The 26,669-nt window shown below is 45.3% G+C and overlaps 1 protein-coding gene across 9 annotated transcripts in view; it reads left to right on the top strand.

Moving 5' to 3' along the window:
* Positions 1-26,669, top strand: part of UNC79 (unc-79 homolog, NALCN channel complex subunit) — a 538,994-nt gene that overhangs the window by 76,803 nt on the left and 435,522 nt on the right. For 8 of the 9 annotated variants that reach the window (XM_069637971.1, XM_069637972.1, XM_069637973.1 and 5 more), the window contains 4 exons: positions 13,300-13,364; positions 15,990-16,078; positions 18,286-18,326; positions 20,362-20,390. In XM_069637971.1, coding sequence (XP_069494072.1) covers positions 13,300-13,364; positions 15,990-16,078; positions 18,286-18,326; positions 20,362-20,390 — 224 coding nt within the window. Of the gene's footprint in view, positions 1-13,299; positions 13,365-15,989; positions 16,079-18,285; positions 18,327-20,361; positions 20,391-26,669 lie in introns of those variants that run through there. The other variant, XM_069637974.1, reaches the window with a different exon arrangement.

Consider the following 26,669-nt stretch of genomic DNA (forward strand, 5'->3'; position numbering starts at 1 on the left):
GCAGCGCCCATAGCCCATGGGCATCTAGGCGCTAGTTACCGGGGAAATAAAAAGAGTCTCACCGGCTTGTTTGCAGGATACGCATCCTGCCATATATTTAATCTGTGGAGCTTAGCAGATGTGCAGAAGGATTGCGGCTCTTTGGAGCAGGCAGAGCCCCACCGCCACACCCGCACCATCGGTCTTTTAGGGGACCAAACGTTTCTGAGACTTGATTTCATTCACATGGCACTATGCTTTGCCTCTAAGGGGTTTTCTGTGATGTGTCAGAGCTTTCAGCATTATTATGTTATTTATGATATGATATGATAAGTTATTTATAACACGCTTAATACCCAGAGGTTTCTAAGCACAGACCTGGGGATCAAACCTGTGTTGCTCCGTGTCGTTTTGCTTCCAAGGCGAGCACGATACCCCTGAGCTATCCTCCCGAGACATTTATGGAATAATGCTGCATCAAGCAGGCTGTAGCAGGTGATTATTAAACATTCCACCATCCAAATTAATAGGCCCGAGTTAAGCGAAGGTGAATAATTGTGGTGGTAGTTCTTGGCATTATTGCAATTAGCCTTCTGAGTGAAACGTCTGGCGTGCTGGCGGCCATTTCCTTGGTGTGAAAAAATGACATCCAAGATGGCTGCATTGGAAATGGCGCCGGCGCTCCAGTCAGAGTCCTTCAACCATTTCCATGGCAGGCCTGTATTGTGAAGACACTGCACATATGTGTAGAATCGGTGGGATGGGCAGGCAAAACAAAATTGAGCTGGCACCAAATGCCAGGGTCCTAATTCCCAGCTATTTCAGAATCGTTGCACTACTACTGTTGGGAACATTTTAGCTGGACGGTACTTGAAATAAACATGGGTGGTGGCAAAATCTCTTACAGACATCTGAACATCAACTTGTCATATGGCAAGGAACTGTGGAGAGGGTGTGCCAATATCTTTAGGAACAACACCTTCTCCACAAGCTTGAAGCCTGATCCCCCAAATACAAAATGCATACAGAGAAAGAGAGAAATCTCTGAGTAAATGGGTGCACACAAAAAGGCCCCAGGACAGGAGCAGAAAAAAGACAGATTTTCCAACTTTTCATGGGCTGCCTTCCCAGTACCCTAGTCCCTCAGCAATAGTACCTTACTTGGATAGTTCTGTGGATGGTAATCAAAAGTGCTCTCAGGTGATATATTCCTGGGAGGATAGCTCAGCGGCAACGTGCTCGCCTTGGAAACAAGACGCCACGAAGCAACACAGGTCCGATCCCCGGGTCTGCGCTTAGAAACCTCTGGGTATTAAGCGCCTTATAAATACGCAACTAAGACATACTCCTGTAACAGTGCCGCAATGCCCCAGGGTTGTGTGAGCGCTTTAAAAATGCAAATAAATAAATATATTAGAAATGTCATACAATTCAAAGAAGTGACAAAGACATTCAAAACAAAGGGTCAAGAAGCAAGGGGCATCTGGTACACAAGCAATGCACTTGAGTTGCTGCAAATAGAAATGCAAACTAGACGGAAGCTGTTCAGTAATTCCCATCACAGCACTTTCCGATAAGCATTCAGAGAACTTTGGAAGCCATCTTGAAATACTATTTCTTTATTCAGTCCCTTTTCATTGTTTACTCACTAGCTGCCCTAGACATGTTATATTGGACCAAAAGCTGTACCAGTGGGATCCGATCATGGCGCCCATGTTAAAAGGGAATCTCTTAACATAATTCATGATTAAACTCATATCCTGTGGGTTTCCATGGATTGTTGTGCGTAACTTGTGTAGTGTCCCCAATGGAGATCCCCACAGGATTCCTCCCCCACCAAACGTTTAAGGAAGTAAATCTCAAGTGATCCTGGACCCAAGTCCAGGCAATACTACTGTCAACATGGCTCAGACGTCCGTCCCCTTTTTTCAGTCCTCCCTGGGAAACGCTCTGTCATTTACTATTCCTGGGCAGAGGAGGGGGAGGGGTCAGATGGTAGTCATGTTCCAATGCCTTAATTACAGTTTTTGCAAAATAATCACTATGCAGCATATGATCTGGCATTTGGGGGCGTCTTTCTGCTGCTCGATCTTGCACAGGTTTCCTGCAAGTGCCCTAACATATGGTGAGACGCAAAGCCCTGTCCTTCCTGCTTGTGTACCCACAGGGGTACTAATCCTGGGAGCTGCGCCTCATGCTTGTTTGTGTGTGGCGCAACCTGCTCGTGAGCACAAGAGTGCTGCCCTATCCCCTGTGTGCCCTGGCTGCGGTCCGCGCAATGCCGAAGACACAGGGCCTCATCGCGCGTTGGGCAGTATCCCGGCAGTATTACCATCAGGATACCACCGGGGCTAATAGCATTACTGCCTATTAGCGCCGGATCACGGGTTTGGCGGAACAGGAATTCCCCATTCCCCACAGGGCCCATTCAGGAATTCCACATTGGGCCCAATTGGGAATTTTCGGCGCGACTACTGTCGGCGGTATTACTACCGAAAATCGCCAAATTCATGGCAGATTTAGCCCCAGCTCAGATTGGGGGGGGGTAAATCCTGCCAAACCCGTGATTTGGCGGACCCTTAAATGCGGCGGTAATAGTGTTACTGCCAAACTCGTGATGACCCAGTCAGTCCTCTGAATGTATGTAATGCATCCCTCTCACAAGCCATACGCGCGGGATCACAGTTTGGTGAAGAGAGAGCGCCAACAGGCACAAAAAGCCGGCTACCTCTGGGATACCAGGCAAATCGGAAGTATGAAACTTTGAAGCTCTATGGCGGTACATCGTAAACTGTAAAAGCCATACAAGTGCATCCAGTGTTGTCACTGGTACAGCATGCGTGCTTGGCTCTCGAAGCGCCTCGATTTACAATAGCGCTATGCTTGACCCCTCCTGTTTTTCACTGATATTATCTCTTTTCTATTCTGGGTAAAGAGCCGTACTGAAGTTGGTCAGTTTCAGTGTGTTTATCGAGTCGAGTAGTTTTCTATGGCCTTTGTTGTATGTTGGATTTTGTTCATTGTTGCTCGATAGTGGGCGGCCTACGTGCATTTCTGCAAGATGAACCCAGGTCCCAACGGTCATAGATTTGCCCTTTACTCTCTAGTTCCCAACAGTCTTTATTGCAATGCGAGAAACTAAACTGCAAGTCTTAGAAAAAAGCAGGTCCATAACCTATCATGTGCAAATTGAGAGCATTGACAATACGTGTTCTCTTGCTTTCCCTGTGCTAGTTTGAAAGCATAGGCCTGTTCTGAGGGGCCTTATTACTCAGCATGTCCTGATCCTTAAGCTTCTTTTTCACACCATCACAGGCTTTGTCTGATAGATGTAATGTAGAGTAATGTAAAGGGTCTTGTATAGACCCCTTTTGCCATTCCTGGTGGCCTCGCTTTGGTTGGCTCTGTAAGAGAAAAGGGGAATGGACAGGACTTCTTTAGTGGGACAGCGGGAAAGGCAGAACCTGTGGTGTTGATGGGTGCAGGTCAGAAGTGCCCAGTTCCTGAGTGCCAAGCTGCTTTCTGTGGGTTTGGCGAAAGGGACCTGGGAAGACCCCAGGATCTGATGGACTGTAGCTCTCTATGTTTGGTTAGCCGCTGACGTGGGGGAGTGCCACAGGGCTAAAGAGGAAAGCTTAGCCGTGGCTCGGTTAGTGTTGATGTGCTAATGGCTATGTCTGTGGTGGTCTTTCTGGTGGGGGGAGGGGTGTATGTGTAGTGTAGGATGGTAGGTGGTCTTAGAGGGGAGTTGGTTAGTCGGGAAAGCGAGAGTAGGCCTTACAAGGCAAAACAACCTGCAACCCTGCACTCAAACCCCTGGCCATTTGCAGAGATGTCCCATGTCTCTTGCTCCCAATGGCCCCCTCTCGGCTGGTCTTACTCTGCTGTTAGGCCTATCTCTCACTCACGCCCTGCCTATTCCCAACCTCGTTCACTCACGCTCAAAATACCTCCCTTTTATTTTCTCTCTAACTCCCTCCAACTCTCTCCTGCACTCCCTCTGTCTGCAGTGACATGTCTGACAGCATGTCTCTTTGTTGGTTACAATGTACCTCTATCGGCTGAGACTCAAGGGTTATAGAGCGACATGTATGTTACCCAAAGATGCTGGACATAGCCTTGGCCTCACGCTCCTCCTGCTTCTCCCCATCGTGTTCACTCACACTCATTGTCCTTCCCTCGCTATCCCTAAGTCTGCACTTCTCTATGACTGCAGTAATGCGTCTGACAATATATATCTGAGTTGGTAACAATGTACCTCTATTAGTGTATACCAGGGGTTCTGTATAACCACATGTCTGCTACCTAAATGTGCATGTCTTAATGCGGTATCTGGTCAATCCATTGACAACCAATGCATCGACAGCCATACCATCGAATTATATGCAACGAAATTCCATTTAGTCGAATAGCCATTTCATTGTATATAATTCGATGGATCCATCGAAATTAGTGGTGTTAGGGTTGGGGCTAGGGTTAGATTAGGGGTTAGATTAGGGTTAGGGGTTAGGGTTGGGGCTAGGGTGGGTTAGATTAAGGGTTACATTAGGGTTAGGGTTGGGGCTAGGGTTAGATTAAGGGTTTCATTAGGGTTAGGGTTAGGGTTGGGGCTAGGGTTAGATTAAGAGTTACATTAGGGTTAGGGTTGGGGCTAGGGTTAGGGTTAGAGTTTGGGTTAGGGTTGGGGCTAGGGTTAGATTTAGGGTTACATTAGGGTAAGGGTTGGGGTTAGCGTTAGGGTTAGGGCTAGGGTTAGATTAAGGGTTACATTAGGGTTAGGGTTGGGGCTAGGGTTGGGGTTGGCGTTAGGTTTGGGGCTAGGGATAGGGTTGGGGTTGGGGTTAGGGTTAGATTAAGGGCTACATTCGGGTTAGGGTTGGGGCTAGGGTTAGGGTTGGAGGATGGGCGTGGGGGTTGGGAGCTGAAGGGGGAACCCCCCCATATACAAAAATAATTTAAAACTTAACAAGGAGCTGGCCACTGCAGAAATTTCTGCACTGGCAGCCCCATGTAACGTTTTAAAGTTACAAAAAGAAGGGTTGAAATGCTATCTTTTACATCGTTTAGATGGAAAGGCACTTTTACATGTAAAAGATAGCCTGTTGATGCTTTGGCATTCAATCTTTTTTATTAGGTGCTTTGGTTTGTCGTTTTTTTTCCCGATGTAACACTATAAACCCTTAATGCCTATCTCTGGCCCAGCCTATCCCCACCTCGTTCACTCGTACTCAATATCCCTTCCTCTTCCCTCTCCTTCCCCCTGTCACTGTCTCTGTCCCAATGGATGAGCATCTACCTCTATCTTTCCATATTTAAATACATCACACCTTTATCCCTACTTTGCTATTTCCTGATCTCAGCTAGGACAGCCTCAGAATGGTAGTCTTTGCTTTCTTTTCAATGGGTACCGGTGTATACCGTCGATGGCAGTATTTGCAGCATTTTATTTCATGCCCCTGACCTTCATGCAAACATGTTACCTTAGGAACCAGCGCGCCCGTCCCTCAGTGAGGCGATACAGGACCATCAGCCAATCAATAGATATTGCAGCATTTCCAAGGACAATGCCAGCTAGCTTGTAAGTATTGAATAACCACACGCTGCTCCCATGCCATTCAGAATATGGGCACCTCAGGTTAATGATTGCTGCTGCCTACGCATGTCTGATGTACCGATAACCTGTTGAGGCCTGTCGCATGCTGGAAGCCGGATAAAAACCTGACTGCAATGAACGGTGAAAGAATTTACAAGAAAACCAAGTCATTAATAAAGACTGGCAAACAAGGGGCCTCATTACAAGTACGTTGGTCCGGTAAAAACTGCTGCAAAGAGGCGGTTATTCCATTACTGCAGCTTTACCACTGAATTACTGCACCACCGTACTATGAGGTTTGGAGGTAAAGTGGGTGATGTACTGCCTGCATTTTTCTGGATTTAAATCGTCCACCTTACCTCCAAAACAAGGCGTATGTACCTATAGACTCCAAACAAATGTATTTCCGCCCCTTACCACCACTCATGATCCCGTGGTAGTGCCACGGCCCCTAGTGACAGTAACTAAGCCTGATGGTAATTCTGGGGAGTTCCCACTGATGGGTCTAAACCTTTTTAATAATATGGGCTGGAAGAGAGACATGCATTTTTGGGTGTATGATTTATATATTCATTATATTTATTTATATCTATATGTAGATATAAATATATTTCTGAGGCTTGTGGATCTGCTCAGATCACATGCTATGCATAGGCCGACATCTAGTGGTTGCTGCAGGTTATTAAATGTTTTGTTTTCGAAACTCGAAAAGAGACGTCAACAGGGCGTGCCAGTAATACTATCCCTAGTGTGACTTCCACTGTACCCATGCTCCTTCACGCGTCGAGGTCCCTCAGATTGTTTTCTTCCGATATCGTAGTCAGAGGCATATCACAGAGTTCCTTCTTGGCTAGCGCCATTACTTAGAAAAATTTTTAAAGTTAGTCTTTCTTTCTGTCCTTTTGACAACCGTACACCACAAGATCTCCGGCAACGGCTTTTGAGAACAAGACCATCCGTCGACAACAAAGTCTCCCATCTCAGTGAACTTTGTCTGCAGCCTTTCTAGGTCCCAACGGGCCTCGGCCTTGAACAGTAGGGAGAGCAGGGGGAGATTTATATTCCATCTCACTTTGAGAATGCATATTCCCCTATACGCCTTGTATCCCTCCAGGCTGCTATCTTTATACACTATGGAAAATACTCCTTTAAATTCTGTCTTTCCTGTAACAGGAAGTTTTCCTGGAAGGAAACCTTTGTAACCTTTGCCTCCCTAGGGACCACGCCAAAAAACAGTGCAAGTCTTGCAAACTGTTAAGGCCTAAAATTTTAAAAGATCGCAAGACTAAACGATGGGCCTAGAATGCCATGCAGGCAGAGGCTGCCATGAACGTCGAGGTAGCCTCCCAGTGATCGCAGCGTCGGCGTCCTAAGTGATGCCAAGGGCAACCGGGATCCAATGGATTCCCACATGATAGCCTCTGACTCCAACAGGCAGGCTGGCGGTTCTGCTACAGAGACGACACCCAGCAGCTCAAGCACCTCCATTACATGCCACACCAAACACATCCCTCATGGCCGACAGTCGACCGCGTCGTCGACCGATAAGCCACACACGATGTCCAATGGAAGGTCTGAACATCCCCTGTACTCGGTGCCGTCGCGGTCGCGATCACCACATGACAGGCTCCCGAAACAAATGCCAAAGTCTGTTTCCGTCACTGTGCCCAAATCTGGGAAGTCATCCGGTTCCAACAACGGGGCATTGAAAGACACCTCGACGGCCCCCGCAAAAACATCTAAAATGAGCGACTTAATTAAAAACACGTCCCTGACACCCTTCTAAAGGATCGAACGTCGAAAAACTCAAATACTTCGACGCACCAAACATCAAAATCACAGGGTCCAAAGAGTGGGGATTATCCTACCCCTGAGGACACCCTTTCAGGGGCAATTCATCATAAACAGCCCCCTGCCTCAGAGCCTCTACCTACACCTACACCCTCAGTGTTGCCAAGCTCCTCCCAATGGACCCCAGAACAGTTTGATAAGGTCATGAGGAGAATGTCTAGTTTTGTACATTTCTTTGATCAGCACCCAGATCAACTCCACAACCTCCAGCCCCACTCCCACCCAAGACTAAACAGCTGGCAAACAGCCCAACGCACAGACTAATATCTCGTCATATCAGGACGTAGGTCAGGACACATATTAATATGCCACTCAGGGCTCACAAGACCCTGGCTCATTTACAGACCCAAAAGACAAGGGGACACAGGGGACATAGACCAATACTATGATGATGATGATGACAACGAGTACATCATCCAATCCCCAGATCATGCCAACCAACCAGTGGCTGATTCTCCCGGTGGACAACAAGCTGCAGTACAATGACCTGCTCTTAAAGGCAGCAGAACACTGTACGATAGATACCCAAGAAGCTCAAGTCGATAAAGACTTTGTAGAGGACATCCTTGGGGATAAGAGGTCTGAAGCACAGTTCATCCCTCTGCTCCAATCTGTCCAGAGGCATATTCAACTATCTCTACTTACACCCATTCTGACAAGGGCAGTCAACCCACGCAGCGAAAAACATTTCAGACCAGCCCCATTGGACCCTTTATAAAGTAGGGGGCAGCTAAAGCATGACTCTCTAGTAGCCTTCACCACAAGAAAGAGGCAGTAACACAACCCTAGCCTCTGCCAAAAGCACCTCCTACAAGGGAGTAAGAAAATCTACACCCTGGGGAGGAAAGTAGCTTCCTTGGGTGCCTATCAAATAAGAATAGCTAACAGCACTACACTGTTATCCAGCTATAATTGCCACAAGTGGGACGAGGTTGCACAACAAACACTCAGTTCCAGAGCCCGTAAAGACACAGCTATTCTTTAATATGGTGTCAGTCAAAAAATGTAAACCCGATCGAATGTAATCCATCACACATTCTTCATTACATGCTCCACTTACTAGAGTCCGGTCTATTATTCAACTCCATCAAGGTCCACCTAGCGGCTCTTTCCGCGTACACCATGTCTCAAAGCAATGTGTCCTAGTGGAAAGTCCCTGTCATTAAGGCATTCATGGAAGGACTAAAAAGGCTTCACCCCTGCCCCCATTTCAAACCCACCCCCAAGGTGGGATCTAAATGTGGCTCACAAAGCTCATAGGCCCACTTTTGAGCCTATGCACAAGTCCAGCCTTAAACACCTAACCTGTAAAATGGCTTTTCGGGTGGCCATCATCTCCATAAGAAGAGTCAGTGAACTACAAGCTCTGTCAGTGCAAGACCCTTTCTTTTTTATCCACAAAGACAAGTTGGTACTAAGAACACACACTAGATTTTCAACTAAGTTCATATCTAAGTTCCATGTCAACCAGGCCATCGAACTACCCGCTTTCTTTCAAAACCCATCAAGCTCAGCTGAGAAAAACCTCCATACACTAGATGTAAGGAAGGCAGTTCTTTACTATGTAAACAAGGCAAAACCGCTACAAAAAACAGACCAACTGTTTGTCTCCATAGCACCTGGCAGGGAAGGGGGTCACGTTTCAAAAACACCATCTCTGGATAGTGAAATGCATACAGCTCTGCTACTCCCCATCAAACAAGACTCTGCCTTTCACACCAAGAGCTCAATCTACCAGGGGTACAGGAGCTACTTTGGCCTTTATTGCAAATGTCCCACTGGATGTCATTTGCAAAGCAGCTACATGGAGCTCTATTCATACCTTTACTCAGCACTACTGCATTGACACACATTCTAAAACAAAGCAGATTCACAGGTGGGGCAAGCAGTGCTAAAACATCTATTTGCTGCTGTACCTTCTCACAACCCACCTCCTTCTCCAGACACCGCTTGCTAATCTGTGCATAGCATGTGATCTAAGCAGATCCACAAGCCTCAGAAGGGATAAATTACTCACTGTAACCATATTTCTGATGCTTTTATCTGCTTAGATTCACATGCGCCCACCCTTCCTCCCCTGTGGAGTAGAAGGTGCATAGATGTTTTCTGGCTTATCTACTCTTATCTACTTTATTACACCTGTACTCACGCTACACTTCATGCTACCTCATGTCAGAAACAAAACAATCTGAAGGACCTTGACACGTGAAGGACCATGGGTACAGTGGACGTCACACTAGGGATAGTATTACTGGCATGCCCTGTTGACGTCTCTTTGCGAGTTTCGAAAACAAAAACTGTAATACTCTGCAGCAACCTCTAGATGTTGGCCTATGCATATCATGTGAATCTAAGCCGATACAAGCATCAGAAATATGATTACAGTGAGTAATGTGCCCCATATATATATTTCTGGAGCTTGTGGATCTTATTAGATCACATGCTCTTCATAGACCGACATCTAGTGGAAGTTGCAGAGTGTTACAAGATTTCTTTGGCAACTCGAAAATGGATGCCTGCAGGGCGTGATTAGTAATACTATCCCTAGTGTGACGTGTACTGTAAAAATGTAATACTCTGGGGCAACCACTAGATGTCAGCCTATGCATAGCATGTGAATCTAAGCAGATACAAACATCAGAAATACGAGTACAGTGAGTAATGTGTCCCATATATATATATATTTCTGGAGCTTGTGGATCTGCTTAGATCACATGCTCTTCATAGTCCGACATCTAGTGGAAGTCGCAGAGTATTACAAGATTTGTTTTTCGAAACTCAAAAACGGACGTCGACAGGGCGTGATTAGTAATACTATCCCTAGTGTGACGTGTACTTTACCCATGGTCCTTCACGCGTCGAGCTCCCTCCGATTGTGTTTATCCACCATCGAAGTCGGTCGCAAATGCGGAATTCTCTTCTAGGCTGATACCTTTGATTTACTAAAGTTATATTGGTAGAATTTCTTTCTTTCCTTTACTGTTCACCTTGCTGCACGACTGTTCATCCACTCGACGGCTCCTGACGAACACCCACAGTGTCGACGAGTGATCAATCGACGCCCAGATGAGCCCCAAATGCAAAAGCAGATTCAGGCAGAAACAATGCGGCATTGCGGAAAACAACCGCGTTGTTTCTGCCTGAATCTGCTTTTCCATTTGGGGCTCTCGGGCTCCCCACAGGGAGCACGAGAGCCAAGCCGGAGGAGCCTGAGAAACTTGGAAAGAAAAACCGCAGCGTTTTCCAACACAATAACGTTGTATTTATGTTTGCGGTCGCTTCAAAAGCGACCGCAAACATAAATACGTTTTTAAAGCTGCAGTTTTATTTCTAAGTTTTCCAGGCTCCTCCAGGCTGGAAAACTTAGAAAAAAAAACGCAGCTAGTGCTTATTTTTTGTAAAAAAAATAAATAGCACTTGCCAAGATTCAGCTGCAGCTTTCCTGCTCTGGTCTCCGGTCCCCTCCGGTAGCCTTTGTTTACTACAGCTGGCTGGCTTTTCCTTCATTAGTGCCGCAAAAGCAAAAGCCAGCACAGGAGGGCCTCCATTTCACAAAATGGCTGCGCCCATGTGCTTGCTTTTGCGAATTTTGAGCTTGAATAGCTCAAAATTTTACATAGGAAGTTTTAAAACGGAGAATGCTAGTATTTTTTTTTTATGTTGCCTATCTATTTTTTAAATAAACATTTTTACTTGACCATCCCTTTAACTGATCTTGGTGCCCGTCCATAAAGTCCATGAAACAGGACATTCGCCCTAAAATCTTCTTAAATTGTCCTGATGTAAACGGACATTCTGGTGGGAAGCCTGAGGTGCTAGGGCCCTGGGAAGGCGTAACATCTTTTGTAGGGGTGGTTTTTGTTGGAAAGGTGTTTTTATGGTGCATAGACCCAGAGAGGGTGTCTAAGGGAGTGAAAGACTCTGTCTGGGTGGCCTCAGAAGTTAATGGTGTTGGAATGTTGTGTTTTTTCGGTGACCTTGCCTTTAGAAGAGAGGTGCCAACATGTTTTTGAATTAGCGCTTGTATTTTCGGTGCTTTCTTGGGAGACTCCGATATGCCTTTCGACGCCTGTTTTTCGGCACATATAAAAGGAGGGACCTTTTATATGTGGTGTCCGAACCGACCTTGTCTTTCGTCTTTTCGGGAGCTATCAATAAGCAAAAGCGTGCGCGATTGCCCAGAGGACAGTGAGGTACCTGAGGCTTTATCTACGGTCACTGCATGGGCCTCGACGCTCGACAGTGTCTTCGAGTGTCAGCCGTGGGGTATGTCTTTAGCATGTTTATGCCTATTTGTGCCATGGCCGCTGGGTGTCGTCTCCATCACAGGACCACCGGCCTGCTTCTCAGAGTGGGGGGCCTGCACTAGAGGTCCGGAGATGGATCCTGATCGCCCTCAGCGTCACTCATGACTCCGTAACTGCCCTCACTGGAGTCTTCCGTAACCTCTATGGCAGCCTCGGCCTGCATAGCGTGAGCGGGCCAGCGCTTCCTCTGTTGATATTTTAGGGTCACAGCTGGAAAAGCTGTCAATATTTACAGTGCTTTTCGGCGTGATCCTCGGGAGACAGTGGTTGGAGGGACAACATTTAAATAGGGTTTTGTCCATTATGTATAAACAGGGCAGTTGGGCGAAAAGAGAAGAAAGGGGCTAATAGGATAAACATTCTCTAAAAGGAGTCAATATAGAGAACCTCCCGCCTCTGCCTACTGTACTGGGCCGTGGCCCGAAGAGGCCCATACGGCCGCATCTGGGCGTCGATTGATCAGTCGTCGACACTGTGGGTGTTCGTCAGGAGCCGTCGAGTGGATGAACAGTCGTGCAGCAAAGTGAACAGTAAAGGAAAGAAAGAAATTCTACCAATATAACTTTAGTAAATCAAAGGCATCAGCCTAGAAGAGAATTCCGCATTTGCGACCGACTTCGATGGTGGATAAACACAATCGGAGAGAGCTCGACGCGTGAAGGACCATGGGTACAGTACACGTCACACTAGGGATAGTATTACTAATCACGCCCTGTCGACGTCCATTTTCGAGTTTTAACTAGATGTCGGACTATGCAGAGCATGTGAATCTAAGCAGATACAAGCACCAGAAATACGGTTACGGTGAGTAATATAACCCACATATTCAAGGAAAGAACTTAAGTTGCAGGGACGTTAAGGTCCGAATTTAACGCAACAAAACCCCTGAAAGCCACCTTAACTTCGTGTCCCCTGTTGTGCAGCTGAAGACCACAATGTTGATAACACTGATGACATCACTGATGACATCATTGGTGACATACAAAATACAAAATAAAAACTTTGTATCTATCCATCCAATATTTCAAGAGTTCAACTAGATTGACTGCACCATTGACGCAAATTCATTTGGCGTAGCAAATATGCCGCCACTAAAACCTCCAACCGCATCCTCAAAGATCTAACCACGTGATACTACATTTGTATTTTTGTAAAGTGTGCCTGTCTTTAGGTTGTCTGCTTTTTACCCCTTTAAAGCCACTGCACCCTCTGGACACTGGTGATGACACCCATTGCCTCCTCTTTCCTTTGTGGCAAGTAGTCGCGTCCCTGCTGGTGGCCACCAGCCATGTCAATAGGGTGCTTCTGAGAAGGATTTTGCTAGATACTGGAAATAATACCTAATTATGAACCTTTGATTTCAGTAAACCCATGTGCAATCTTTGTTATGAAATAATTGTGTAGTGTCGGGCACACAACCCTGAACCCTGGTGGTGTTGTTGCACTGGCAAAGCCATGACAGGGGAGAACAATTATATTTGTTCTTATGCTAGTGCTGTATTTGATGTGTTAATTGTTTTCTGATTGCTTGATTTGAATCTGCACATTTACTCAATACTACTTTTTCAGCCTGGAATCCCATCCATTGCCAGCATATCGAATGCCACAACGCCATCAACAAGCCAGCTGTTAAGGTACAACTATGGTTTACTCTTCCGCATTCGTGGGTCTGTTGATGTGCATTGTGGACAAAGCCCCTCCTGTTCATTAGGAAGGGAAGCTGCTGTGTTGTACAGTAAGACCTCTGACTCATTGTGCATTTTATTTGACAATTAACCCTTTCAGTGCCACTGTGTTTCTACAACCCCAACCCTGCGGCAGCCAATATGCATAGGCAATTTTTCGTGTCTCGTCTTGCATGATTATTTGACGTCCATATACAACACAGGGGCTTATTAGGGGCCTCCTTTCAATGTGTGTACTGTGACGAATCCCATGATATTGTCACATCTTCCATGGGGGAGGCCCCTTTCCATGAAGTCGCTACCCGACAGTCCACCTTGGGGTGGATCTCATGGGAGGGGAAATCCTTAATGGAATTAGTGACAATGGCCCTAGGAGATTGCAGTGTTCATTGACCCCTTTGGTGTCTCCATCTTCCTAAACACACACTCAAGTTCCTCTGGTCCCCCACACCACTATTTGTTATGCTTTAGCCGAGGACATCCTTAAAAGGGAGGAGGGAGAGGGAGACTCACCCAAGCCTGATGCAAAATATCACTGTGACGAGGGAGAAGAAGCAAGGAGGCAAAGACCCACCGTAGGAACCAACACACGTGGTACAGCTGCCCAAAGGGAAGGCTGATGGTAAAAATGGAGGAAGGACTCATTCTGTGGTTGAGCAGCCACCCCTGGAGGAACAGGGAAGGAGACGCTGGTCCCGTACTGAGGAACCCGAAGACTGGCCGCCGGAATGCAAACTGCCACAGGTACCTGAGAGGTCTTAGCTAGGTGGACTTGGTTGGTGGCAGAGACACAGGAAGCCTGACCAGCGAGAACTAACCAGGAACAGATACGTGGGTCAGCTGAAGGTGAGAGAGAGACGCTGGAGCTGCAGAACCATGAGAAGCAGAATGCCGACCGCGGCAGGAGCAGAGAAGCTTTGCTCCAACTCCAGAAGAGACCGGGGACCGCCCCAAGAGCTCCCAAAGGTAGAGAAAGGGCCGGAACTGTCCGGGGGGATTGAGGGAGCTCCTGAAAACATCCCCCAATGCCCAAGGGGTGAAAGGGATCCTATGCAATATAATACAAACTTTACAAACTTTATAAAAACACCCCGAAGATTACAAGGGGAAGAAAGAGGAAGCATACAAATAGATACAAACTTTATAAACCCAATAAGAACATCCCAAAGAGCACAAGGGGGAGAGAAAACAGATATACAATATAATACGAACTGTGTGAAGCAGATAAACACGTCCCAAGGGATACAAGGAAATAGAAGAGGCATACAGTCAGATACGAGCATTGGGAGTTCACCTAGGTGGGACAGCACCTGGCGAAGGACTATACCAGGTCTGTCCAAGTAGATACCTGGTATCGAAGGGACTAGGCTCCTGCCAAGCCAAAGGAACAGGGTCTTGGACCCAGATGAAAGCGGGCAAAGCCCACCAGTGGAATGCATAAGGGTTGAGGACCCACCTCAGTACAAGAAGAATTATAACCAGTGGTCTGGAGCCCAAAAACACAAATATCTTTGAAAGTGAAGGTTGTGGAAATCACGTCTGGCAGGCGAGTAAACCAGACTTGGTACCCTATTGGAAAAGCATATGGTGAGGTTAGTGAACCAGACCTGCCAAGAGACTGGGAAGGATAGTTTTTGTGCTACAGACAGGGGAAGCGGAATTTCCCAGAGGATTATGAGAAACATTAATTTGCAAATAAAAGGAACCAGGAACCCAGGAAGAGGTTGCCACCAGGAGAGAGGGGAATTAGGTTATCTTTAAGTTTGGCTGAACTGTGAACATTCTTTTGCCTAAGAACTGCACTTTGGTGTCAGCATCCAGAACGGGAGAGCCCCCCTACTGGAATTAAGAAGACACACCCCTTTATTTTAGTTAGATTGAAAGTGTAAGGGACAGAGATAGGTTTGGACACAGGATGGTGGACACTTTTGTTTGATGGACATCCTGAGCGGGTCCTCTGTGTTCTTTTGTTGAGGCAGGACAGCGTCTCATAGTGGTTAGGGACAGTTATGCCTTTCCCCAACCCCTTTTCTTTGTGAATAAAGAAAAGTCTATGATAATCATCTTCACTGTACTTGTGTCATGATTCTTACTTCCGGACCCTTACGGTACCTCGAAGCCTCAAAATGCAGGCCTGTATCAGCCCTAACAGTCACAGAACACACAACAATAATTCATGAGCATGAAACATGTGTCAAATCTACCTTGGGAAGATCCTTCAGTACCTTGTACCTGACAACATTATCCATTCCGATTCGGGAGACATTGGCCCAGTCCTGGTTTTAACTTTGTATTCTGGGATTTGTAGTCCTGGGTTTATAAAAGATGCATTGAGGACTACAAGCCCCAGAATCCAAATTTAAAACCAGGATTGGACTAGTGTCTCCTGAATGGAATGGATAATGTTGGGATCGGTACCAGCTTTTTACACGTCTCCACAGTGCAGCCACACTCACAGCACAGGGTCTCCCCAGCAAAGCAGATCATTTTAGAGACTGGTAGGAGAACCTACATCTCATAAAGATGAGATTGATGAAGGCACAGTGAGTCATTTCTTATTGTTTCTTTTTTCAGATGTGTATAGATGCTTCTTTATCTGTGGCATTGGGCGATAAACCACCACCGCTCTACCTTTGTGAAGAATGCAGCCAGAGGATAACAGGGTGAGTATAGTGGTAACATATTAAATGTTGATCAAAATGGTGTCTACCAAGTGCTTCCTGATTTCGTGGACAGTAAAGTGCGACGAAGCATCATTGTGGCGTATGTGCACGCTATAAAATGCGATCTAAAATTGATATAGTAGCAAAACTGTGTATTAAGGCGTGTCTACAATAACACATGGTACGTTCATCATACAGGTAACATTAGCGCAAGTATTCAACAACACAATTGGCTGAGTGGAGTAATTTCCTAACTCAGTATAATTTAATCAGACTGGTCAGAAGGTAAGAAATTACTTTGAAGAAGAGGAGAAAAAGTGTGGATGGTTGGTGCATAACAGAACAAGAGATGTAAAGCATTCAAGGGTACAGGTACAAGTTGAGAGAAGGAGCAACAACGCGATCGATGGTAGGGGCGAGAGGGTATAGACCAGCAGAATTGACTTTTGCACAACCTTTGGCTCTCCTGATGTTTCGGACTATAACTCCCATCAGCCGTAGTCAGCATAGTCAAACGTGAGGGATGATGGGAGTCGTAGTGAACCACAGGTTGCAGGTCCCTGGACTAGCAGATCATAAAGCACGAGTGCAATGTAGCATATCAAGAGGTCGTGGTCACGGCTTGGATGCATTTAAGTCCAATTTAGGGAACGTGAAATTGGAACCCAGCAGAAAAGAGCACCCATCAGAGGGAGGCAAGTGTAGAGGATATATGTGCCGATACGCAAAGGAACAGAAGGTCTGAAGACATACGTAAGAGGAGAAAGGATATACACGGGCAAGCAGAGAAGAATTGTGGAACAATTGCTAGTACGACAGAGAACAAGGGTAAGCATAAGAGTATTACCACCAAGAACAGCTGGAAACATATCGACTTTGAGGATTTCCCGCAAGTGCAATACAAGATATATAATTGGGGAAGTGAGCAGGCAAGCAGCTTCGTCGTTTCACTTTTGTTAGCCATAAGCAAAGTGGCTGCTTCACTTTGTAAACCTTGTGGCTTGATTGTTTGCATAGGCTGATAGGTGCAGCAGATCAGTTTCACTATATTATATAGTTACTGTAGATTCAATATGAAAATATGTACTGTAAAGGTAAGGGAAGTCATAGAGATCCTCAAGTCCCATTTGGTAAGTGTTAGTATGGAGTTACACAGGCAAGATAAGGGTATTTCCCAATTTGATTGAATTTTACTGATCGAATGCTACATCTGACCGAATTCGGCCAGTACCATTCGATCGTTAAATTTCGATCAAATTGGGTAATAAATGCCGAACATGGGGAGGAGGCGTGTCCCCCGGCCCCCATGTTCAGCATTTTTATCCATGGCGGTTTGCAGTGTTGACCTCTGCTTCCTGAAGATTGGAGGCGGGGAAAAAAACAAAGAAAAGTGGACCCTGCTGCGTCGAATCCGATCCTTGTTGGAGGGATGGAACTGACGCCGCAGGGTCAACAGAGGCAGCAGCTGAGGAAAAGGTAAGTGGGGAAATGGGGCGATGTATTGGGGGGTGGGTGGACAGAGATTTGTGGAGTTTGGTCACGGTACAATTGCATTCGTGGCAAAATTAACTACGGTCAATTCCACCACAAACAATTCTGCTACGGCCAAATCACACAGATCCAAGATAAGGAAACAGGTGTTGATCCTACCGCAATTTTGTGGATTGGTGACGTAGTTCTGCCATTTCTGCTGATATTGGACTATCGTAGGCCTAGGGTTCTGTGTTGTCGTGTCACTGTATGGTTGATGTTGGGCCCTGATGGATGTCTGTGGTGTCACTGTATGGTTGATGTTGGGCCCTGATGGATGTCTGAATGAGTTTGGAGCCAATACTGTAATTGGCGATGCTAGAGTGCAGCACAGTATTATCATTAGTGCTGATATGATGCTGTGCCGCATCGTCCTTGGTGTTGCTAAATAGGTACTGCCAATATCTATGGTCCATTGATCACACAGTCCTTGGTGGGCCTTTTACAGGAAATGATACAGCGAGGCATTCATAACAAGACAACAAATGCAGCAACAGCCTGGGGGAGCACAGAACCCATAGCAAATGGTACCCGGTACAGCACGTATGTGTTGCAGGGGAGATGAGTGCACCATAACTAGCTTGGAACTCATCACATGAGTTACCTAATTGTCCGCCATATTCATAAGAAAGTGCATTTTAAAATATGACAACCTGAACCTATATCTTCTCTTTCAGGGATCACAGCGAATGGCTGATAGACGTGCTTCTCCCACAAGGTAGGTCTACAGCCAGTGGTGGCGTCTTATGGACCATTTTTTCATCCTGCATCTTTGCGAGACATTGAGAAACCCTCCAGGAAGTCTATGCTCTTTCTCAATGTAGAAGTTGTCGGCATTTGGTCTAGTAGCAGAATGTGTATCATGTTGAGAAAGAAAAGTAGAAGTGGTTGATTTCACAAGGTAATTCACTGAGTCCCATACATTTATTCCACAAAGATATTGAATCAACGGCACGTAAAATAATGAAATAAAAGAACTTTGGTTTGCCAAATAATGGATTTTGTGCTGTGAGTCCATTTGGCACAAGGAATATCGAATTAGAAACAGTCAATTATTTCCCACCAAAAATAGTGTTTTACAAAAAAGCTGTGTGTATGATCTTAAGAAGTCAAAGGTGTCTCAGGAGACTTAGTCAGTCCCAAACTCAAAGGGTATTTCTTTGGGCCTCCTTTGGATGTTTTTGAAGCCCACTAAGGGACATCCCTCTGGGAAAATGTGAAGGTTCCCAACACAACTCTTCCATAGGTGGCTCACCTCAGCCCTTGATCTCAATATGTTTTGGTTTCCACTTGAGAGATTCTATAAGGGCCAGCAGCATATACAAAAGGCTAAAAGCCACTTCCAGGGGCGTAGGGCAAATGTCATGACACGTAACCTGAGTGACATATAACCTTAAATTGTTAAAAACAATGATTGATCAGTTTCTCCATTGGGCACCTTTGTTGCAGGAAATTGTAAATGAGGCCGGAGATTCTCTGAGATAGTCTAAATCTTCTTTACGTGCTTCAAAAACCCTTCTAAAAGTAAACACGTGATAGATTGCCACTTCTACAGTCAGCAGCCTTCACACATTAGGAAGAGGGTCTATCACCAAAGGCCTCCGCGAATTGTCTAGTCATCTTTAGGGATAGAGGTAATCATACTTTAAATAATATCTATTAGGGGTTCTCCCCACATGGGAGATTAATCTGCAGTGTATTTTATGGTCTTTAAACCTACGGGGGGAGCGGGATTCACCTCTGTACTGTCTTTCAGTAAAGAGAAGATTATTGGTCTCCTGTGGACACCAGGTTTCTCTTCCTGGCTTTACCACCCTGCTACGCTCATGCAACCGGGCAAAATATGCATGTGCATCAACTGACCAATCGTGGTGCCGTCCCAGGCTATTGTGCAAGCAGCTCTCGATTGGTGCAGCCTCTGTTTAAAGAGTCGCAGAGCTATGCATTTCATTTACCTAGAGCACATCGTCCTTATACCAGCCACTAGGAAGTAGCAAAAGTGTGATGCAAGGTCAACAGAAAATATTGGTGGTATGGTTTCTCTTTTGGATCCCATTATTAAGGTGCAAGCTCTTATTTCCTTAATATATGTTTCTGTGTTTTATAGATTAAATACACTTTGGTCTAATCACCAGGGCATTGTAGAATAAGGTGCCACCATCATAGCATTTAAAGGTTGGCACTCATATATTTGCCCTCCCCTGCATTTCATAGACAAGACTTCCATTTCCCTTAATGGGAAGGTCATGGTCAGGTCAAATCCCAATGTTCAACCTTTGGACAAAGTTCAGGTGGTTCCACTCCACTAGAATTGAACAGTTTCCAGGTCTATGCAGTGTCATCCAGATGCCACAAGGATTATGCGTGATGCCATTTGTTCACGTAAAACTCCAAAAATGATGTAATCAAATCTGGGATTACAGTAAATTTTTTGGGGCTTTGTTTCAGTTTGTTTAGTATTGCAAACAATTCAAGCAATACTCTATCGTTCCTGAAAATATATTGAAACAAAAGATTCCCAATTTTGACTAAATGATTTATATTACATCACAAATTTAGAAATTATGGGATTTTGACATAAATCAGGAGTTTGGTACCTCCTACGGAGCTCTGACCTAAAAGTCACATCATCTTAGGTCCTTGCCTACAATATTGCCCTTAGAGAAGGCCTTGTGTCCCGTATCTTCACTCAGCAAGAGAAGAGGGCAGGAGCGACAGAACGATTGATGCTTTTGTGTGCCTTCCCCCTACAGCTGAAATTTCTGCTATCTGTCAGAAGAAGGTAAGATCAAGCCCGTTCATGTGTGTGGTGGAGACGTGCCAGTGGGCATGACTTGGTGTACAGTGGCGTATTTGTGTACATCCACCATCCATCGCTCAAAAGCTCATTGTACGTCATTGGTGGCTTTTTTTTATAGCAATCATTAAGGCAGGGGTTGACATGTGATCATAGCATGCAAGTTTGACCATGGATGAGCTTGTCCGTCCATGTCCTCATGCAGACGTCTATAACTGCGCTTTCCACAATTTGTGACCCCCCAATCCTCTGTGAATATATTGAATTTTAGGCCACAGAAGGCTTCCCCCAACATGAAACCTCTATTGAACAATGCAGTGGCCGCATGCTGGGTACATAACAAAATTCCGCCAAATGCAAATTATAGATCTTGGAGATTGGGTAAAGAAAATAGGTAAAAATAACCATATAATCCTATGCTGTTTTGAATGCCAATTTCAAATGCCAATTTTATTTGTTTATTATTGTTAAAAAAAGCATCCCAATATAGAGAATTTACCCTCAACGTATCACTTGCTCATGAAAACTTTTCGGAGGTTATTTCTTGCAAATGACTCCCTGGAAGGCCAGTTTTAAGACGGATGTGTGACTGCGAATCATATCAAAATACGATCATATTCACTTACTTCTATATTTACTGTCCGTTCATGGTATTTTTCTTCATCGCTATGCTGTTTGATTGCCCATTCTTCAATTTTTGTCAATTTATGTACAATGCTTATCGACAAACACTGTAAAAAACATAAAATCATTATTTTAAAAAACATGCAAAAATGAGCTAAACGTGTGGTGCGCCAGCGGTAGTCACATAATATAAGTAATGTGAAAAAAAAAATCCAGATTATATTCGTCAACATAGAAATACTCTTAAATGCCGACCGAAGCCGTCATAACAGCCCTAACGTACATTCTTAAGGGAACTGCACGCACTATGGAGCTGGGGACAATGATCAGGAAATGTCTAACTCAGTGTAAAACCTCACTGGTCCCAGTTTTTTGATACTCCTTCTGAAGGGTGATCTCCAGCGGCTGGGGAGGAAGTCGTGGGAAACAGGAAGTCAATAGATGAGGGATTCTCTTTCTCAGAACCCTTCCCAATGGCAGACATGAGTGGAGCAGGGCGGACAGAAAGCGGACATGTCAGTATTCGCTATGCGGTGCAAACTGACCCGTTTAGCTTACTTGACACAAGCCCCCGCAAAAGGAGCTAGTGGACTTCCTCGCTTTACAGACTCTAATGTTGAGCGAACAAATTCTCCTTAGTGCGTAACACATATCAAGCAAGGCCTTCTACTCAGTCCCTGTATAAGACGTTTGCGGACCTTTGTGGTACTCTTTTTGAACTAAGGGGAAGGTAGTACTATGAAAAATGATATAACACTAAAGTTCTTGGAAGCTGGAGGAATTTAGCATGAAGCACTATATGAAAGCATGATGTTATACTATCAAAGCTAGATCCCAGCACAATGGCTGCTGCACCGAGCAGGCGCTCTCTTTTTGGAGACCTAGATTCTGTAAACTGCCTCTTCACTCTACCAGTTGCAGCAATTTGCCCCCTCTAGGTCGATGTGGCATAATCAGCATGCCTGCCAATGGCATGGGCAGCATAGTGTTACTTGTCCACCTGCTTATGGGACACACCTTAGTCTTGCTGACTTTTGAAGAGTTCCATGTAATAATGTCCCTGCAAAAATGTCACCTTGAAATTGCAGTTTTTTGCAGGGACATTATTACGTTTAACATGCGGGGGCCACCCCTGCAACCACCAAACTCTTTGTTTTTTGTCAAGGGGAGTGGGGGACACCCCCGCAACCCCCGCAACCCCCGCTCCGCTTGACCCCCATATATATGGCCAAAACCTTTTCCCGGCGACATTATGTATGGCGACCATATGTATCCGGACAATATTACCTGATATCCTTTGAAGCACAAACACATGTCTGCTTGTGAGCTGCGCTCATTCTCATCAGCGACTCTTTGATTCTGCAACTCTGACCAGGCAGTACATATTGGGGAGGGATCGGCAAGCTTGCGGTCATTCCCTTTACTGTGTGGTGGTGAACATGGTGCAGGGGGGCACTCTGGCTGCAGTGTACTGTACTTTTCCAGGTACAGTCACTTGGGTGCTGTCAATAGATATTTAATTCTTCTTTTTGCTTACAAATCCCCACTTCCTTTGACACTGGCACTACTGGCTAGAGTTCAGTTGTGGGTGCCGTTTGAATAACCTCTGGCTCACCAAATGTTTTGGACTACCACTCCAATGAACCCTTGCCATTATCAGCAATGAGGTAGATTCATGGGAGTTGTAGTACAAAACATCTGGAGATCCGCAGGTTGCTAGTGTAGTGTCCCTGATGTTTCGCAATGTCAATTGACGTGACCATTGGGGTTTAGGGCAGGCTTGACTCCCTACCTGTGCTCACATTAAGACCGAAAGATGGAGAGTAGTCTTGGTTTTTTGTTCATTTCCAGATATTGAGTCACCAAGAACTTTGTTACACATACATAAATTAGGACATTCATAAATGAATGAATAAGTCCCCATTTATCGGGGTGGTGTCCCGTAGGGGTGGTCTGTCCAGGAGAGTTGTTGGAGGTCCGATGTGTTGGGCAGCCTGGTAAATGGGGGTGAGGGGAAGGGAGGGGTGCTATGCAGGCTAATGGAGTCACAAAGGTGGCCATGCATGCCATCAGAGCATCCTCATAATTCATGTATCTTGTCCTCAAGGCGCTTGTGGTTATCCCCTGGGAATCTTCCATGGACAAAAGGCCGATGGGTGGTCCTCAGATCATCAAAGCTGTCTTTTTACCAAACCGTTCTTGACACTGTTCAAAAGTGACCAAATGAATAAATAGAATTTCTATTTATTTGAACTGTAGAGAGGGTCCCGGTATAGGATTACGACACAGGATCCATAGGGTTTCAATCAACGTGTAAAAACAAAGCAATCTCTCCAGCCTCCGTGCTTCAATTGTCCTATGTGTTTGGGTCCCGGTATAGGATTAAGACACAGGATCCGCAGGGTTTCAATCAACGTGTAAAAACAAAGCAATCTCTCCAGCCTCCGTGCTTCAATTGTCCTATGTGTTTGGGTTCCGGTATAGGATTACGACACAGGATCCATAGGGTTTCAATCAACGTGTAAAAACAAAGCAATCTCTCCAGCCTCCGTGCTTCAATTGTCCTATGTGTTTGGGTTCCGGTATAGGATTAAGACACAGGATCCACAGGGTTTCAATCAACGTGTAAAAACAAAGCAATCTCTCCAGCCTCCGTGCTTCAATTGTCCTATGTGTTTGGGTCCCGGTATAGGATTAAGACACAGGATCCGCAGGGTTTCAATCAACGTGTAAAAACAAAGCAATCTCTCCAGCCTCCGTGCTTCAATTGTCCTATGTGTTTGGGTCCCGGTATAGGATTACGACACAGGATCCACAGGGTTTCAATCAACGTGTAAAAACAAAGCAATCTCTCCAGCCTCCGTGCTTCAATTGTCCTATGTGTTTGGGTCCCGGTATAGGATTAAGACACAGGATCCGCAGGGTTTCAATCAAAGTGTAAAAACAAAGCAATCTCTCCAGCCTCCGTGCTTCAATTGTCCTATGTGTTTCTCAATTCAACACATATGTTGCATTTGTATGTCTCTTTTTACACTTTCTCTTGTGCTTCAATCACCTGTCTCCATCTGAGCAGAGTGTAACATTCTTCACAAATGCATATTTTTAGGATTTTGAACACAGGCAATAACAACAAACATGCACCTTTGTACATATATTTTTATAAAATAATGTGCTGACTCATAGATCTTTCATAGAGACTGCGCGCCGCCAGGTTTCAGCCCCATTTTACTACTAGGCCTTCCTCAGGGAAAAATATTTGCTAAGGTGATGCGCTATAGCCTATGTGATACACTCAGAAATAAAGCTGGTGGGATTACAGGATTTTGACAACTCATAGTGAAATTCCTCACTCACTTATTTCGGATAAGTAGGGGTAACTTGACTGGTTGGTAAAGCTTCCAATGTGTCCTGTTCACAAGAATGTTTTTGTTAGTGCATGGCTTTGTATACTTCAAGGTGGACCTCTGGCCCAAAGAGAGTAGGTCTTTCTTATTTGCACTTTGTCTTGAATGAATTGGGGAAGGTCTCTGCCCAACACACTCTTGGATACCTAGCTCTGCTGACTTTCATGGCGTGGGGGTGTTTAGGGTTGTTTTTGAAAATGGTTTCTCTGGGTCATTCCTATACAGCTTGGCAGACCAATCTGTAGGGCTCTACCTGGGCTGTATTATCCTGTATTGTATGAACATGTATAAGTGTTTATTTGCAACATGTAAAGTGCACCCATTGAATAGAGAAGGACAAGGAAAGCAATTTACCTTCATGTTATTATGCATGCATATACATTACGGTTTCTTCTTATGTGGAGGGGGAGAGTACAATACGCATCAGAAAATGAACTGGGAGGGCCTTACGGGAACTTAACTGTGCTATTACATTCAGACAGTGACACGCGATAAGTGTGTGCATGGAATACCATGGTGAGTCCACTACTGTATAGTATGCAGTGAGTTTCTGTGTCAAAAGGACCGGAATGTGCCTGGATTCTCCATTTATGTGAAGAATAGCTAGTGCATACACAGTGTCCCCTGTGATGCCTCAAAGGGCCCTGCAAGGCTGCCATATGTACCTTGTTGAAACCGGTTTATGGATGTTATGCAAGGCATGCATGGTTGGGTTATGGAGGCCATATTGAGAGTGGCCATAGCCATATTTTGGTTGGCAAAAGGTCATGGATGGAAGAAAAACAACAATGCCAAATGACAGTATGTGGGTGAGCTACTTAATTGGCATACCTCTATGAAAATAAACTTAAATGTGTTGGAAATTGTTGCCTGGGATGGCCTCTAATGGGGTGCTTTCATGTAAATGCTAATCAACTCATAAGATCCATTCAACCTCTTCACTGAAACCGTTTCAGGAGGTGTTTATCTTAAAGACTAGATTCTGTTAACACTTGTTTAACTTTATATCCCGTTTGCATCCCTACATTAAATGTGTAAGGGCAGTCCATCTGGAATCATCCTCATTATGCTGCTAAACGTAACCTGCGACTAGACATTGTGTCATACCTTTGCTGCAGGTGCAGTGCTGGAGGTTTTTAATGTTCTTGTGGTTATACCTTTTAATGCATTGGCCTGTGATTTCATAAATTATCTTGGCAGTGTTGCACTTTGTGTGAAGGTGTTGTTTCTACTGGTGTTCCAAACCTTCACCCACTTGTGCGCTTTGCTCTGCGTGTTTACCTATGATGTAGTGACCACATGTGCAAGGGCTCTTATCCCTGTAGTGCTGTAATAGTGGAGTGGGCAGGATTGCTATATGTCTGCTCTAAGCAGTGTGTTGCATAGGCGTCTGCTGTTTTCATACCCAAATCTTGGTTGTATTTAAAGCTTTGTGCCTTAGCTGAAATATGCCATTGTTTTTAAATTATCCGTTAAGTTTTGAACAATAGGTGTGTGAAGATAACATGTCTTAGACTACTATCTTTTTTCTCCATACAACACTCTAAGCAATGCTCCTAGTTTTTGTTCCAAGCTCTTTTTCATGCTCTTATTATTTCCTTTGGGTACTTTTTTTGTCGCAGTTTTACAGATAAGGAGCTTGCCTCTTCCACGTAAAGTGTGCTGTTATGTTTAAATGTTGATGACTAAATGATATGTCAGTCATCTCAAACGAAGAAATTGAACACGTACAAACGAGGATTACTCAGCCTAACAGGCAACAAACCAACCAACCCAAGACAGAAACAGATCAAACCCCTCCACTACGGCCTATACAGGAACCAACACCCAGGAAGATTCGGGCCCACTTACCTACATGATTGCCTTGATAAGGACCCTAGAGGTCGAAACACATGTCGGCTAGCCACAAAAGACTATGGGCCTCATTACAACTTTTGCGGAAGGGGTTAACGGGCTCCGCTAATGGAGACGGACCCGTTAAACCCGTCCCGCGAAATTACGAGGTCCCCTTGCGGTAAGGACGCCTGGTAAAACCAGGCGTCGTTACAGGATCCCGCGAGGGGAAGAGGGAGCTAACAACGGGCCTTTGTTAGCTCCCTCTCCCATTACCATTGAGCCCTATGGAGGCTCAGATGGGAAGGGGGAAGGTCCGGGCCCGGGTTCCCAGAGGGAGGAATTACCGGGCCCTCTGAACTCGGAATGGCCTGGTAATTCCCCATTCTGGGAACCCGGTAAA

The sequence above is a fragment of the Ambystoma mexicanum genome, chromosome 14, assembly GCF_040938575.1.
Source record: "Ambystoma mexicanum isolate Mex_15411 chromosome 14, UKY_AmexF1_1, whole genome shotgun sequence".
NCBI lineage: Eukaryota > Metazoa > Chordata > Amphibia > Caudata > Ambystomatidae > Ambystoma > Ambystoma mexicanum.